The sequence below is a fragment of the Fusarium fujikuroi genome, chromosome FFUJ_chr03 (assembly GCF_900079805.1).
Source record: "Fusarium fujikuroi IMI 58289 draft genome, chromosome FFUJ_chr03".
Lineage (NCBI taxonomy): Eukaryota > Fungi > Ascomycota > Sordariomycetes > Hypocreales > Nectriaceae > Fusarium > Fusarium fujikuroi.
Window position 1 is genome coordinate 3,684,313 of NC_036624.1, and position 12,638 is coordinate 3,696,950.

The following is a 12,638-nucleotide window of genomic DNA, read 5'->3' on the forward strand; positions in this document are numbered from 1 at the left end:
GCCAAGACAAAAAATTCAAAGCTAACGAGCATCGCCGTAAATACAATTAAAGAGGTGGTCAGTGTTATATCATCTCTACGTCGGCTTGATTCTTGTCGTATCAGTCTGCTAGAAACCTCATGACGCCCACAACTACACCGGTTGATCTCTACAGTGGTAGATACCCTACGATGTCAGAGACTGGAACAAATATGGTGTTGTTACGCAAGAAACGCAAGCCAAGTCTCTGTGGAATTTCGGCGGCATGGCTTTGTTTGCTACCAGTAAGACGCCAGTAAATCCTGTGCCGCTTACAAGAGTCGTAACGCGGTCCGTAACAATAGGTACTGGTCCACTATTGAATATTATCGAACAAAGTCGAAAGGTAGTCAAACAAGACCACGAAACCGCCATACCCATCTCGGGACTCAGATATTCTGAGATAGCTCTGATGAGTCTACGGCCAGAGAAACGGTCTAGACCATTGAAACCCAAGTCAACATCAGTCGTCCTGCCCAATTCGGCAATATGTCTTGGGTGGGCATAATACGTTTGACATATAAGCCGCTGCTGCAGGAGAATATTCTTCTGCAGTCATGGTCACAGAGGGCGTTTGAGCAGGATGCAGCCGTCAATTGCAGCTCAGATGGCCATGCTTGGTCATATTTTCGAGAAATATCGTGAAGTAGGTAGTTATCCGTAACAACAAGCCCCAAACTCTATATGCCGAGATCTCAACGCTTTTCGGAGATGTTCCTCTCTTTCTGGCAGGAAGATCCAGCAACAAAAACAAGGGTTCACAGCGTCTAAAAGCCAGGATACCCTTATCGTGCACTGACCATGATCTTGGTGTAGGCATCTGTATGGAGTATACACTGTTGGTCCGAGTCATGTTGTCTCAAAATTGCTTTTTCCGATGATAGACATTCTTGAGGAACCGTATTCCATACAGCCTCAGTCTGGGGAAACAGTTTAAACTGTGAGTCAGATATAAATTCCTTATATCTCATCTCATGCCACGTTCCATATTTAAGCTCTTGAACGCGGCCTAGTGAAGCTAGTGTCCTTGGAAGCAGACAAAAAGAAGCCATCCTCAAACTTGCAATCAATGCATGGCCTTGAATTGCCTCACTCATTCCTAGAACCTGCAGCAGTTAACGCTGGGTTCATATTGTGTGTTCTGTCACGACTCGCGCATTCCCTTGAGGGATCAACAAGCGAAACAAGTACTCCATTGTAGTATGAATATCGCCCGTCTCGAATTTATTTATGTATGTTGAGCACACGCCACTATGGAGACTGAAGACGATCTACTCAGATGCTAGCGGACAGAGGATCTAACTTGGAGAGTGTGTTAGAGATACATCGTTCTTCTGGCAAATAACAGAAGTTTCTGTCCCTCCGGTGTGCCTCATCAATTAGATGGTGCTCTTTACCATGTAATTGGATCGGCGACTTTGCACCCTCATCTCGTCTGACCCTTTGCGCTACCGGCGGATATTCTAGAAATCAAGGGATGGCAGCCAACCAATGATGGAAAAGAGACCACCATGCCCAGATTGAAACAGAGAGCACATGATGCACAATCTCGCATTCCTCACTCTTGATTTGAGGTGGTAGAGTGGCAGCTCGGTCGATGACCGTGCTAAAACGATCGATATTTCTTCCTTCGCCCATCATATTCTCTCACCGCTGCTCTACCCCCACGACTTCTAGGGTCAAATGTCCATCCCCCCGGAGTTCAAAGATGACATACATGACGCCAGAAGAACGACATTTTAAATATTGCTGGTTCAATGAGTGTGTTCTGCAGAGGCCTCGCTTTAGTTTGGCGGCAAAGATGAGATGCATCTTCTCTGTTCCTTTCATATTCCATGAGCTGCATTGGGTTGCAATTCGAGCGACATCGCTTGAATAGATGAAGCCTCCCGCACATGTCATCACATCCAACTACGCACGAAGTCCCCTCTGTATGTAAGAACGTCTGCACAATACCCCTCGATCTGGTGGGGAATTGTCCAATCTCCATTGACGACATGCCACCTTTGCATCTCAATGGAAGGGGCCCGGCTTCAATGACGAAAGGACCACCGTCCACCGAATGATAGAACATTTCTTGTTGGAGATCTAGCATTTCCAGAGGCAAGTAGTGGGTAAGTTGGTGATTATACATACGATTATCCCAGGTTCTGTCTACTTAGACTACTTATCTTTTGCTCTGAGCCGCCCTGCCAGCGTAGTAGTCTGTACACATATCATGACTTTAGTCCATCTTTTTTCGATCCCATCAGAGGTTCAGTAAGGGGGATGATTGCGTGTGACCATGTTTCACCAGCGCCTGGAACAAACATCTCAATGGATAGATAGTATAGCGACCCGTAACTGAAAGACAAAGAAGACGGGCGGCGAGCATGTTACATCTAGTGCGGGTCACTGTCGTCCAAGACTACGGTACTGCGACTTTCTGGTATCGAACCAAGGCATGCATACACATAGTTTGTGCAACGAGAGGTAGCCATCATCTTTTTTTATTTTTGACCAAGGTTAGTTAATCCAAGTCAGTTGTCCGCGATTTATCCCGAGTCACAAAACCGAGCGAGTATCGGATATGGAGTTGCGGCATCGAGATGTTCAGTGTACGTACCATACCGCTTACACCAAGCTTTTGACTCGAGAAGATGGATGGCACGGCCCTTCTGTGGCTCCCTTAGTTCACAGAATCCCATAATTAGTCAAAACTGTCAGACGTTTGGTGGCGGGCACCAATGGACCCTTCATGAAGAGGAAAAAGCCTCCAAGTTGGAGTCCAGATTTGGGGTTGATCTTCATCTCGACAGAAAAAAAGCTTCCAAGGTTATCGCCCGCGTCATTTACATAACGCGCTAATAAGGAACAAGGGCCCCCCCTCGTCTCGTTCTGCATCTGGTGCCAGCAGTGGGACGCTTCAACCTCACCGTAACCCACATCAAAGCTGAGCCAACCAGCGAGCCCTTGGCTTTATGACGTCAAGCAGATGCTGTTGACAAGCATGGATGAATGCTAATATTGGGCTGATGCATCGGCAGTTAGACGTCGGCTGTATTCTTCAGGGTCCAGAGCGAGGATTAAGAGCGTCAGTGCAACTCGAACTCTAACTCGCACTCCCTGATAGATCGGACCCTGATATACAGGGGATCGGCTGCTGATCTCGCGGTCTAACAGTGTCGTGAAACATCGTCTTAGCCAAAGATAAGATATGCGACGGGAATTGGTATGGCATGATCTACGGTCAAAATCGAGTGATATTCATCGCCTGTTGAACTTTGAAAATACTCTAGACAAAGCAAATACCTTATGTAAAGGAATGACCCCGCCAGAACCCCCGCCTGCGCACGTCGGTGGATCTCGAATATGGTGCATCTGGCGCTTGTGGCCTTGTCAAGGATAGCCTCGTTTCTATCAAAGCTGAGGCTGGTTGACCGCTTATAACGAGATTGGACGACATTGATTTGGAGGGGTAAGTTTCTCGTCTTGTTCCAGGTTTCTAGAGACCCATGGGGGACGTTCCAACTCCACGATATTCTCGAAACTAGGTTGTATTCGATCCGCTCAGACCCAGAGTCCCTCTTCCAAGTTGCTTGTCTATGCTGTGCATACGCGCCTAGCTTACACGCAATGGCCGATTTTAGGGCAATTCCATCTAGAAATACACTCGAAGGATGGTGAATGGTCCATGGGTTAGGTGCTGACTATCTTCTTGTGGGGGGGTTTGACAAGACGTCAGTGCTGGCGTCAAGTTTGAGGTGATATTTGGTACCGTCAAATTCCTTGTATTTAGAAATATTTGTATATCGACGTCAACTAGCACACCCCTTCTGGCGGTGTCTGATCGAGGTTCATTGCACGTCGGTTTCCAAGTCTCGGATATCACGAGGGAAGACAGATATTAGAATGTCACTCACTTACAAGGAGTGATTCATGGATCTTGAAGAACGGCATATGGATATCTTCAGATCTCATGTTCTGCACGTCGTCCCAGAGGATACTAAGTGTCTTGTACTATCTATTTGATTTTACCCGCACTTGTAACTGTGGATATGTGATAATGCAATCAGCCTCGAATATACGTGTTGTGTTCTTGTCCGCCTCGGTCTCAGCCGGTGTAGTGTCAAATTGAGCGATTTGTATATGGCAACACCTTGTAGCAACTGGGAACGTTGCTTTATTGCAACAGTCCCGCTTGGTTGAGCAGCTTGGATCCTGTGTGCCTGACAGATCGGTCGATTTTATCACGAGGTGCGAATATTTCTCTTTCACGAGTGCTCTGGTTGTCCAAACTTACTCGGTTCAATCGTGATCTAATGATCTCTCAGATTGAGATGCTGAATTATCATACAGTACTTATAATATTCTCGGCCCATAGATCATATGTTCTTCATAAATGTTGTATACAATAAAAGTACAGGCTAATGAGACACCCCCAACCCTTGAATAAAACTTGATGGGTTTTGGTTGAGGTCTTCGTCATGGTCCTCCAGGGTAAGCGACTCATGACTTGATATCCACGAGCTTCTCCAGCGTCCTGAAGCCGTCATGAGCAAAGCCCTTGGTCACGTCCACCTTGTAGTTCTTGCCGTCAACTATGATGAAACCAAAGCCCATATCAGTCCACGCAGATTTGACACCGTTAAACATGGCTGCCAGGGTTCGACCCATCCTTCGGAAAGGCATTGTGAAGATGTGCTGCATGTCGAACTCATGTAAGGCCTTTTGCTGCTCCTTCGCCTTCGCCTCCAACTCTACGCGCCTCAGTTGAGGTACATACTCGTCTGGAAGCGAGAAGCGCGTCTTGAGAGCAATATCGCTAACTGGAGCGACAATGACCTTGGGCTTGAGAAATGGGACCATTCTCTTAACAGTGACTTCTAACTGTAATGGTGTGGTGGGAGCTATCTTGGATGCCTGGTAAGGAAGAACACGGATCTGTCCAACAATGTTTGGAGTTTTTGCGATCATGAATGTTCCCATGGAAGCGAGTAGGAGATATGCTGTTCCAAACACAATGCCGATCCATTGCGGTACACCTTCAGGCTGCTTTACTACCAAACTCGTAGTAGATCCTGTCCAAGCAAGTAAGAATAGCCCACTCGACCAGCAGCCAAAGTAAAACCAAAAATGTGAGGGACCTTCGTAGAGGACGGTTGGGGATGGTTTTGAAGCGAGACTCTTGATGAAGGCGTATTTACTAGGTGCCATTTGGGCGGCGGAGGCAGCAGCAGCAGCCCTTGAGGCCGTAGGAGTTCGAGCTGCTTTCACAACAGGTCCTGCAAATCGGAGAACGGAGGTGCTGAAGAAACGGGATCGGAGGAGGACGGACTCGGCACGGGGTGCAAGGAGGGGCCGGAGGCCAGGGAGGCAGAAGCCCCTTGCGAGGCCAGCCATTGCGAGAATTGAGCTCCTCGGAGGTGGAATTGAGAGAAGAGACAACTGGAAATCTCACGGACGGCAGGAATACTTTGGGTTGTTCGGTGGTGCCATCCAGTTGATATTGCTAAATGATTGCTAAATGATAGTGGGCTGAACTTTCAGAAATGAAGCTATTTGGAAATTCTTATCGGTAATAAACCGGCAATAGTTAATTCCCGATCGGACAACTTTTCGCCGCAACCCGAGGAGACGGCCAAATTCAACGGGTTGAGATGGGCTTGATCATGGCACGGGCTTTGTGAAGAACCAACATGTGAAGAAAGTATTTACTCAAAGTAAATAATGAGCTTCTTGAATCAGAACAATTGTCATTAGTCTGTATTCGTCTCCTGCGACCGTAGTAAAGAATAAACGTTGAAGCTCATGTATAAGTCGCGCCAAAAATTTCCAAACTGTCGGACCCACTAATAAGGATATCTCAACAGCTCAATCCCTCAACACCCCGAGGTCGCTCTTACGTGCACCGAAAATCTCCCTCAACCGCCTCATCTCGACTTCTTCACCCTCAATTGAGCTGTGCAATGGCCTCTCTTACAGCAGCATGTAGGGCATCTGCCCGAGCTGTTACTGCTCGGCCCGCTATTGCTCGTGGTACGTTCTGTCCATTTCCTGATGTTGAAAAAGCCCCTCGGACCCTTTTGTCGCGCACCGACTAACACATCATCACCTGCTGTAGGCTTCACCACCTCGACGCGATGCTTCGCCGCTCAGAACTTCACCATGCCCGCCCTCTCGCCGACTATGACCGAGGGTAACATTGCTACATGGAAGGTCAAGGAAGGAGAGGCTTTCAGTGCCGGTGATGTGCTGCTCGAGATCGAGACCGACAAGGCCAGTATGGATGTCGAGGCCCAGGATGATGGTATCATGGTCAAGATCATGGCTGGTGATGGAAGTAAGGCTGTCCAGGTCGGATCACGCATTGGTGTCATTGCTGAGGCCGGCGATGATATCAACTCCCTCGAAATCCCCGCCGACGAACAGGCCAAGGAGCAACCGAAGGAACAGTCCAGCGCCCAGGCCCCCAAGGAGAGCACCGCCCCCTCCGAGTCGAACCCCGTTGAGAAGAAGAGCGCAAAGCCTACTGGTAACGATACCTACGAACACAAGTACCCCCTGCTGCCCTCAGTTGGACATCTGATCAAGGAGAAGGGCATCAGTGAGGCCGACCTCAAGAAGATCAAGGGCACTGGTCCTCATGGCCGATTGCTCAAGGGTGATATCCTTGCCTACCTTGGAAGTATCAACCCCGAGACTCCCGCTGCCAATGAGGTCAACTTCAACAACCTGTTCCACCTCGACCTGAGCAACATCAAGGTGGCTACTAAGCCTGCTCCTCCTTCCAAGCCTGTTGAGGAGGCGAAGGCTGAGGCTCCTAAGGCCCCCGTTGTCGAGAACCTCGAAGTTTCCATCCCCATTACTTTGTCCAAGGTCGTTGAGGTCCAGAACCGGATCCACGAGACCCTCGGCGTCTTCCTGCCCATCTCGACCTTTGTCGGCCGAGCTGCTGAGGTTGCCAACGACGACCTCCCTCCTACTAAGCGTGCCCCTACCGCCAACGAGCTTTTTGACCAGGTTCTCGGCCTCGATAAGATCAAGGCTGTTAAGGGGTCTCGCGGTGTCTACCTACCCCAGATCTCTGCTGTCCCTCCCGCCTCTCTACTCACTCCTCTCTCCCCCGCCCGAAAGCAGACTGACATCATTGACATCCTCGCCGCGCCGAAGAAGTCAGCTCCCAAGCCCGCTACCATCCAGACCGTCCCTGATCTGTCCAGCGGCGCCAATGTCTTTACTCTTGTGGTCCCCAAGGCAGAGGAGGAGAGAGCACAAATCTTCCTTGAGCGTTGCAAGGTGATTCTGGAGGAGGAGCCAGGACGACTGGTACTGTGAGCTTACGAAGATTCCCTGTAATATATCGATATTTTTTGCTATAGACAATGGCTAGTAATTGCGCTTGGAACGCACTCTTGGTATTATGTCTACGCCTTTAGTGGTGTTTTGCCAGATAGTCAGAACCACAAATCCAATGATGAAACATGTTTGATGCCGGAACACATCTCTAATAAACTAGTTCTTTGTGCCATTAGGTTTGGTATATCGTGTTTTTTATGCTGTGTTGAAGAAGTCCTCAAGTCTTTGCAGATGCGAAGTCCTCTGCCTAGAAAGATACTTTAGTAAGTCGGCTTCCCATTACAAGTTCCATGGATAAAGAAGGGCTCCGAAAATGAGACTCTCAAATACCGTCTGCGTAAACTGAGAACCTCGTATGTCCTAACGTTACGGTTCTTGCTGTCTGTCGCCCGATGATGTGTATCCCAGAAAGACAGCATGACAATCATGTGTCCATGGGATTGTTCAATCATTGTGCCTACAAGTCCATCTATACTAGGCACTCCAACAGTCTAAGGTACCTTACTTCATATTGCTGCCATGTAGTTGTCTTCTTATTCACTATACCTTCAAGAAAATCATCGTCTTTCAGCAAAGGAGTAACTAGGTAGCTTCGAGATACGAGATCAGAGGTGCGTAGTGTTGTATACAATCGTTTCTACACTCTCTATTCATCTTGGGCTCCTTTTCAGTAAACGTATCCAAAGATCATCCCTTCGATCTGGTCCACACCATCGGAGCATTGGATCGAACGGATAAGTAGTTCCCGTCTGCAAGGTCAAGCAAACCCACATAAGTTCCCAGGCATCCTTCAATCTTTAGTAATTGATCGGTGTTCGGCTGAAGGCGAGACCATGAAATTAATTCAGCTTTATTGCGGAGTTGAACGGGAAATGCCGAGGTGCCAAGGCCCAACTTGGGTTGACTAGATTGTGAACGCATCTCCATATGCCTGCATGTATTGGGTGTATCAGTCACGTACCAACGCCAGCTAAGCTATTGTTGTTTTGAGATGTGTCATGGCCCATAGTAGTGTCTTTAATGGAAGTGATCGTGAGCAATCATGATCAACAATTCATGCAGGAGGATGAAACAGTCAAAAGCCTCCCTGAGAGGGCTGACCTTTCTTGTCGACTTGCATTAGTGATGCCTCAACTGAAGGAAGCGGGCAAGACTAGGACTGCAATCTATGAATTGGTTGACTAAAGTGGCAGTGGGTTTGTCTCGGGGAATAGGACAGAATCCGCGAACCCGGTCGGCGGACAAGGTTATACGATACATAGAAAACAGCTGCAGAGTGCCGTGGCCTCAGACGTATCACTGTAAAAGTTACCAGTCAATGTCTCGATTGGCGAGGAAAAAACAAGCAAGCGGCTATCTGCACAAGCGTGTTAATACTGGCTGGAGTTGCCCGTTCGACCGATGCTAGTGGCGATGAATCAAGTACCCCTGTTTGTTGAAACGTTTAAACTAAGATATGGTGAGGTGAGAGAAGTAGAAGGCGGGATCGGAATGCTCATAGATGAAGATGATGTTGAGATCCTTGCCAGGCTGAGCTTTGAGTTTCAATACCTTAGGGTACCTACCTAAGCAAGTGGATGGATGGATGGATGGATGGATGACTAAGGCGTCCCGAGCCGCATGTAAGTGAAGGAAGGTCGGTTACACAAAGCGACTTCGCCGGCAGCTGATGGTCGTCACGTGGAAGAAGCAAAGTGAATAGACTTCTCTCTTTCCTCCGACTGGACCAGCAAGTTAAACTTCTTCACGACGGACAACCTGGCCAGAGAGAGAAAAGACCACTAGTCTGATACTCGACATAATACGAGAAACAAACAACCAACAGAAATACCAAGACTTTCTGAGTTCCGATTGAGAAAACCACACCCCCAGCCAGGATCGATCCATCATCTAGAGCGACATGTCCCCCACCCAGGACTTCAAACTACCTCGCGTCGCGAGCTTAGAAGAGTCATTATGTTGGACTGTCGCACTAGAATCATAGAGACAGGGTTCTTTCCATTCCACAAGGCCCTTCCAATAGCATGTACTTGCTTCTTCTGGTCTCAGATCTGCCCCTCCCCTTTACTGCAGGACCTTGCGAGCCCAGCCCAAAGCCAATGATATGACTTCGCAGCCAGAAGTTCCAGGATGATCACTCAGACAAGGAGGGCCTTTCAATCAATCACTCCACGTCTACTGTGTACGTCTCAGGACCCCTCTCAGCTCCTGCGGCCATGCGCCATGGAACGCCCATGGGACGCCACAATTGTCTGCTCTACCTCTCCCACCAGCGTCGCTGCTTTCATCTGGTCACATAACATCATACAGCCTGGTTCCGAGCTGTTGGTACGGCTTCTAGTTGGATGACTTGAGTCGCCAGTGTTGGCAAGATGGGTAGAAAGTGTCTGCCGTCCCGCTGTGCTCTCTCGTTAATGTTAAGTGTCATTGCTCTACTGCATGGTCGTTGCATCTCATTTGTAAAATCCAAGGCTGTTTCTCTAGAAGCCCCCTGCCAATGTAGAGCCCTATATGTATATATATGAAGCTCTGGCCTCCAACATCTTCGGATCCAATATTGACCAAGACGCCCACCAACCGAGCAAGACCTCCCCGGAGCGAATCTGCAGTTGCGGGAGTCCTCTTTGTCTTCTAGTTTCGTATCTTGAACAGTCTTGGCAGGGCCTGCTGCAGACCTCTCTGGCTGAATCTCACAATTCAGGTACAAGGGCCCTCACAATTGATACGATTGAGTCACCAGCTATCCAGTCGCTTTTGCAACACGCATCAGCTTACATCAATACCACGGGACTCTTCTGCGGACACAATCTCCTCTGTATAAAGCGACACAAAGATTATATTCGAAGCGTACCACCTCGACAGTTGTATCTGGCATGACACGACTGAGAGTCCCAGCAGATAAGCGCAGACGAGTTGCGCAGGCCTGTAACGCATGCAGGCAGCGTAAGCAACGGGTAAGAACAAGAGAATATTCCCCTTCTAATTCCGAATCAACTGTCTTTACCAATGTACTTTCTTTCCATTCTATCAGCGGACCTCATGGCATCCTTTATTCCTAACCACAAGCGACTCCTATGTCCTTATCATACGAAGCATGGCCTCGCTAATGTGCAGCTACTCCTGAATGGTTTCCCCTACAGACTCTTACCCCGAAACATCAAGTGTTAGATAGGCGACCTGGTCCACAAATAACTGGATGGGAAAGCGTTTACTAACACCTGCTCTATCATACAGTGTGATGGCCTTCGTCCTTGTAAATATTGTCGAAAACGAAGGGTGGACTGCGAATACAGGAGTCGTACAGACTCAGTATCATCGAGCGAATCTCCTCGTCCGTCATCGAGACAAAGCCCTTATAGAGAGCGTTCTGACCCGCCTGAGCTTTCCGGCACGATGGATATAGTCCATGATGCACCTATCCAAGAGAACCTCGCAAGATCAGCCGCTCCTGAATTTGATTTCAGGTTTCAACTTGTTTCGGTTTCCGGATCCGAAGAGATCCAGATACCTGCGCACACTTGCATGCTGCTAGATTGTCAGAATCGTCTCTGTAAGTCCGTTTGCCATTCTGGAGTGATTTGATTGTTGTTACTAATAGTCCTAGCATTTGTTGGGCGCTCTACTGCTCACTCTTTCATGCACCATATCAGGAACACGATCGAGAAACGTAATGGTCCTTCGGAGTTCACAGCAGATAGCAATTGGAGCGGTCTACCAGAAAGACTCCCCGTGACCCCTAGGATGCAGTCCTTTCTCCCCCCAAGTACAACTGCGAGTTTGATCGAGTTCTATTTCAACCACGTAAGTCGCTGGGTTACTCGAGAGGGGAGAAAGAAACTGATTTCGCAATAGGTACGGAGCTTCATCGATATAGTCAACCCAGAAGCGGTGAGCTTGACCTTGTATCGATTCCAGAATAACCCGAATGAGGTTCAGGGACCCGATCGATGCATTTTCTATTTGGTTCTAGCAGTGGCGCTCGCCTTGGATTCTGGTGATTCAGCGCACTCGCCGAGCCCAGAATTTAAACACCAGCTGTTTGCTATAGCTGAGGGGCTGGCTCACCCAACTCGTACCTTCGAAAAGTCCCAGTACCACGATGACGTCCTCTGGCCCCTCCAAGCTCTCGCTTTGATGTCGTTTTTTATGCTGTCTGTTTCCATGAGAAATACTGCGTATGAATATTGTGGCAAGTCTCGTCGTACTTGTATGCGAACCAACGAAGCTAACAATAGTTCAGGTCGAGCTGTTCGAGTTGCCTATGCCCTTGGGATTCATCGAGGCCATGAGTCTGAGATCAGTCAGTTCCCCGCCAACGAGGAACTCAGAGTTCTACGAAGAAACGTTTGGAGAAGTCTGTTTATCCTAGACAGATTTCTGGCTGCAACGTTAGGAAGACCGTTCGCCATCGCTGATAACGAATACTCCGAATCCTCCCTTCAGCCACCCAGCCGACCAAGCAGTCCCAACAAAGTTCCGAAAAGGGACATGCTCGACCCGCCTATTGATGCATGTAAAATGATTGGTCATATCGTGAACAACATTTATTCATGTGACAAAGTCGCGATCGAGATTCCCAATCAAATGCTGGGGTACCTAGAAGCTCACCCAAGTTTCCAAGAAGATGGATTCTTCACGATAAGCAGCTTAATGCCGACGGTATCTCAAATTCATGTGCGTTTACTTAGCTTTTACGCCAATATCCTCCTTTGTCGTCCCTTTTTCCTTTTATCCTTCATGGGGATAAACGCCTCAGATGGCACCCAGACACAGATCAATAGACTGTCTGAAAGATGCGTATCTCAATCACTTCAAGCGGTTGAAATGGTGAAAGGGGGGTTTCATGCCAACCTCTTGCGCCATTCTGACCCCCTTGCTCTGTGAGTCTACTACATATCGTTTGCCTTGAGTATTCGCTTACAAAAGCGCAGCTACGTTTTATTTGAAGCGGCGCTTGTCTTGCTTAGCAGTACTTATGCAGATATCTACGCTCAAAAGGAACATTTGTTGTTGGTGGAAGACGCAATGTTCATCTTGAAAACATGGTACGCCTCGAGTCCTTATGCAGAGCAGTTCGCTTCCAAGTTGGACTTGTTTCGGCATGACGTCGAACGTCAAGAACAAGTGAAAGCTACAAGACAGGCTTCGAGGAGACAGACTCACAAAGTCAAACGGGAGCCGATGGCAACTTACGAGCCTAGTCAGTATCTCTCTCCATTCCATCAAATGCCTCATGGTAGTTTGGTGTCCCCATGCGATAGCCGTCGCGGGTCAGGGACCGC

The 12,638-nt window shown here is 48.4% G+C and overlaps 3 protein-coding genes; 2 read left to right on the plus strand and 1 right to left on the minus strand.

The window, feature by feature from the left end:
• Positions 1-4,506: 4,506 nt before the first annotated feature.
• FFUJ_03231 (uncharacterized protein) lies at positions 4,507-5,400 on the minus strand (the record flags this gene model as incomplete). Its single annotated transcript, XM_023575055.1, has 1 exon — positions 4,507-5,400. One exon carries the CDS (start codon positions 5,398-5,400, stop codon positions 4,507-4,509), a length of 894 nt encoding a protein of 297 aa, XP_023428302.1.
• Positions 5,401-5,966: 566 nt separating this feature from the next.
• On the plus strand, positions 5,967-7,335 carry FFUJ_03232 (related to pyruvate dehydrogenase complex protein X precursor, dihydrolipoamide acetyltransferase comp; the record flags this gene model as incomplete). XM_023575056.1 has 2 exons in its annotated part: positions 5,967-6,036; positions 6,122-7,335. The coding sequence occupies 2 exons, from the start codon at positions 5,967-5,969 to the stop codon at positions 7,333-7,335; spliced, it is 1,284 nt and encodes a 427-aa protein (XP_023428303.1).
• A 3,414-nt stretch (positions 7,336-10,749) lies between these two features.
• On the plus strand, positions 10,750-12,240 carry FFUJ_03233 (uncharacterized protein; the record flags this gene model as incomplete). XM_023575057.1 has 3 exons in its annotated part: positions 10,750-10,906; positions 10,961-11,157; positions 11,209-12,240. 3 exons carry the CDS (start codon positions 10,750-10,752, stop codon positions 12,238-12,240), a joined length of 1,386 nt encoding a protein of 461 aa, XP_023428304.1.
• Positions 12,241-12,638: the final 398 nt, after the last annotated feature.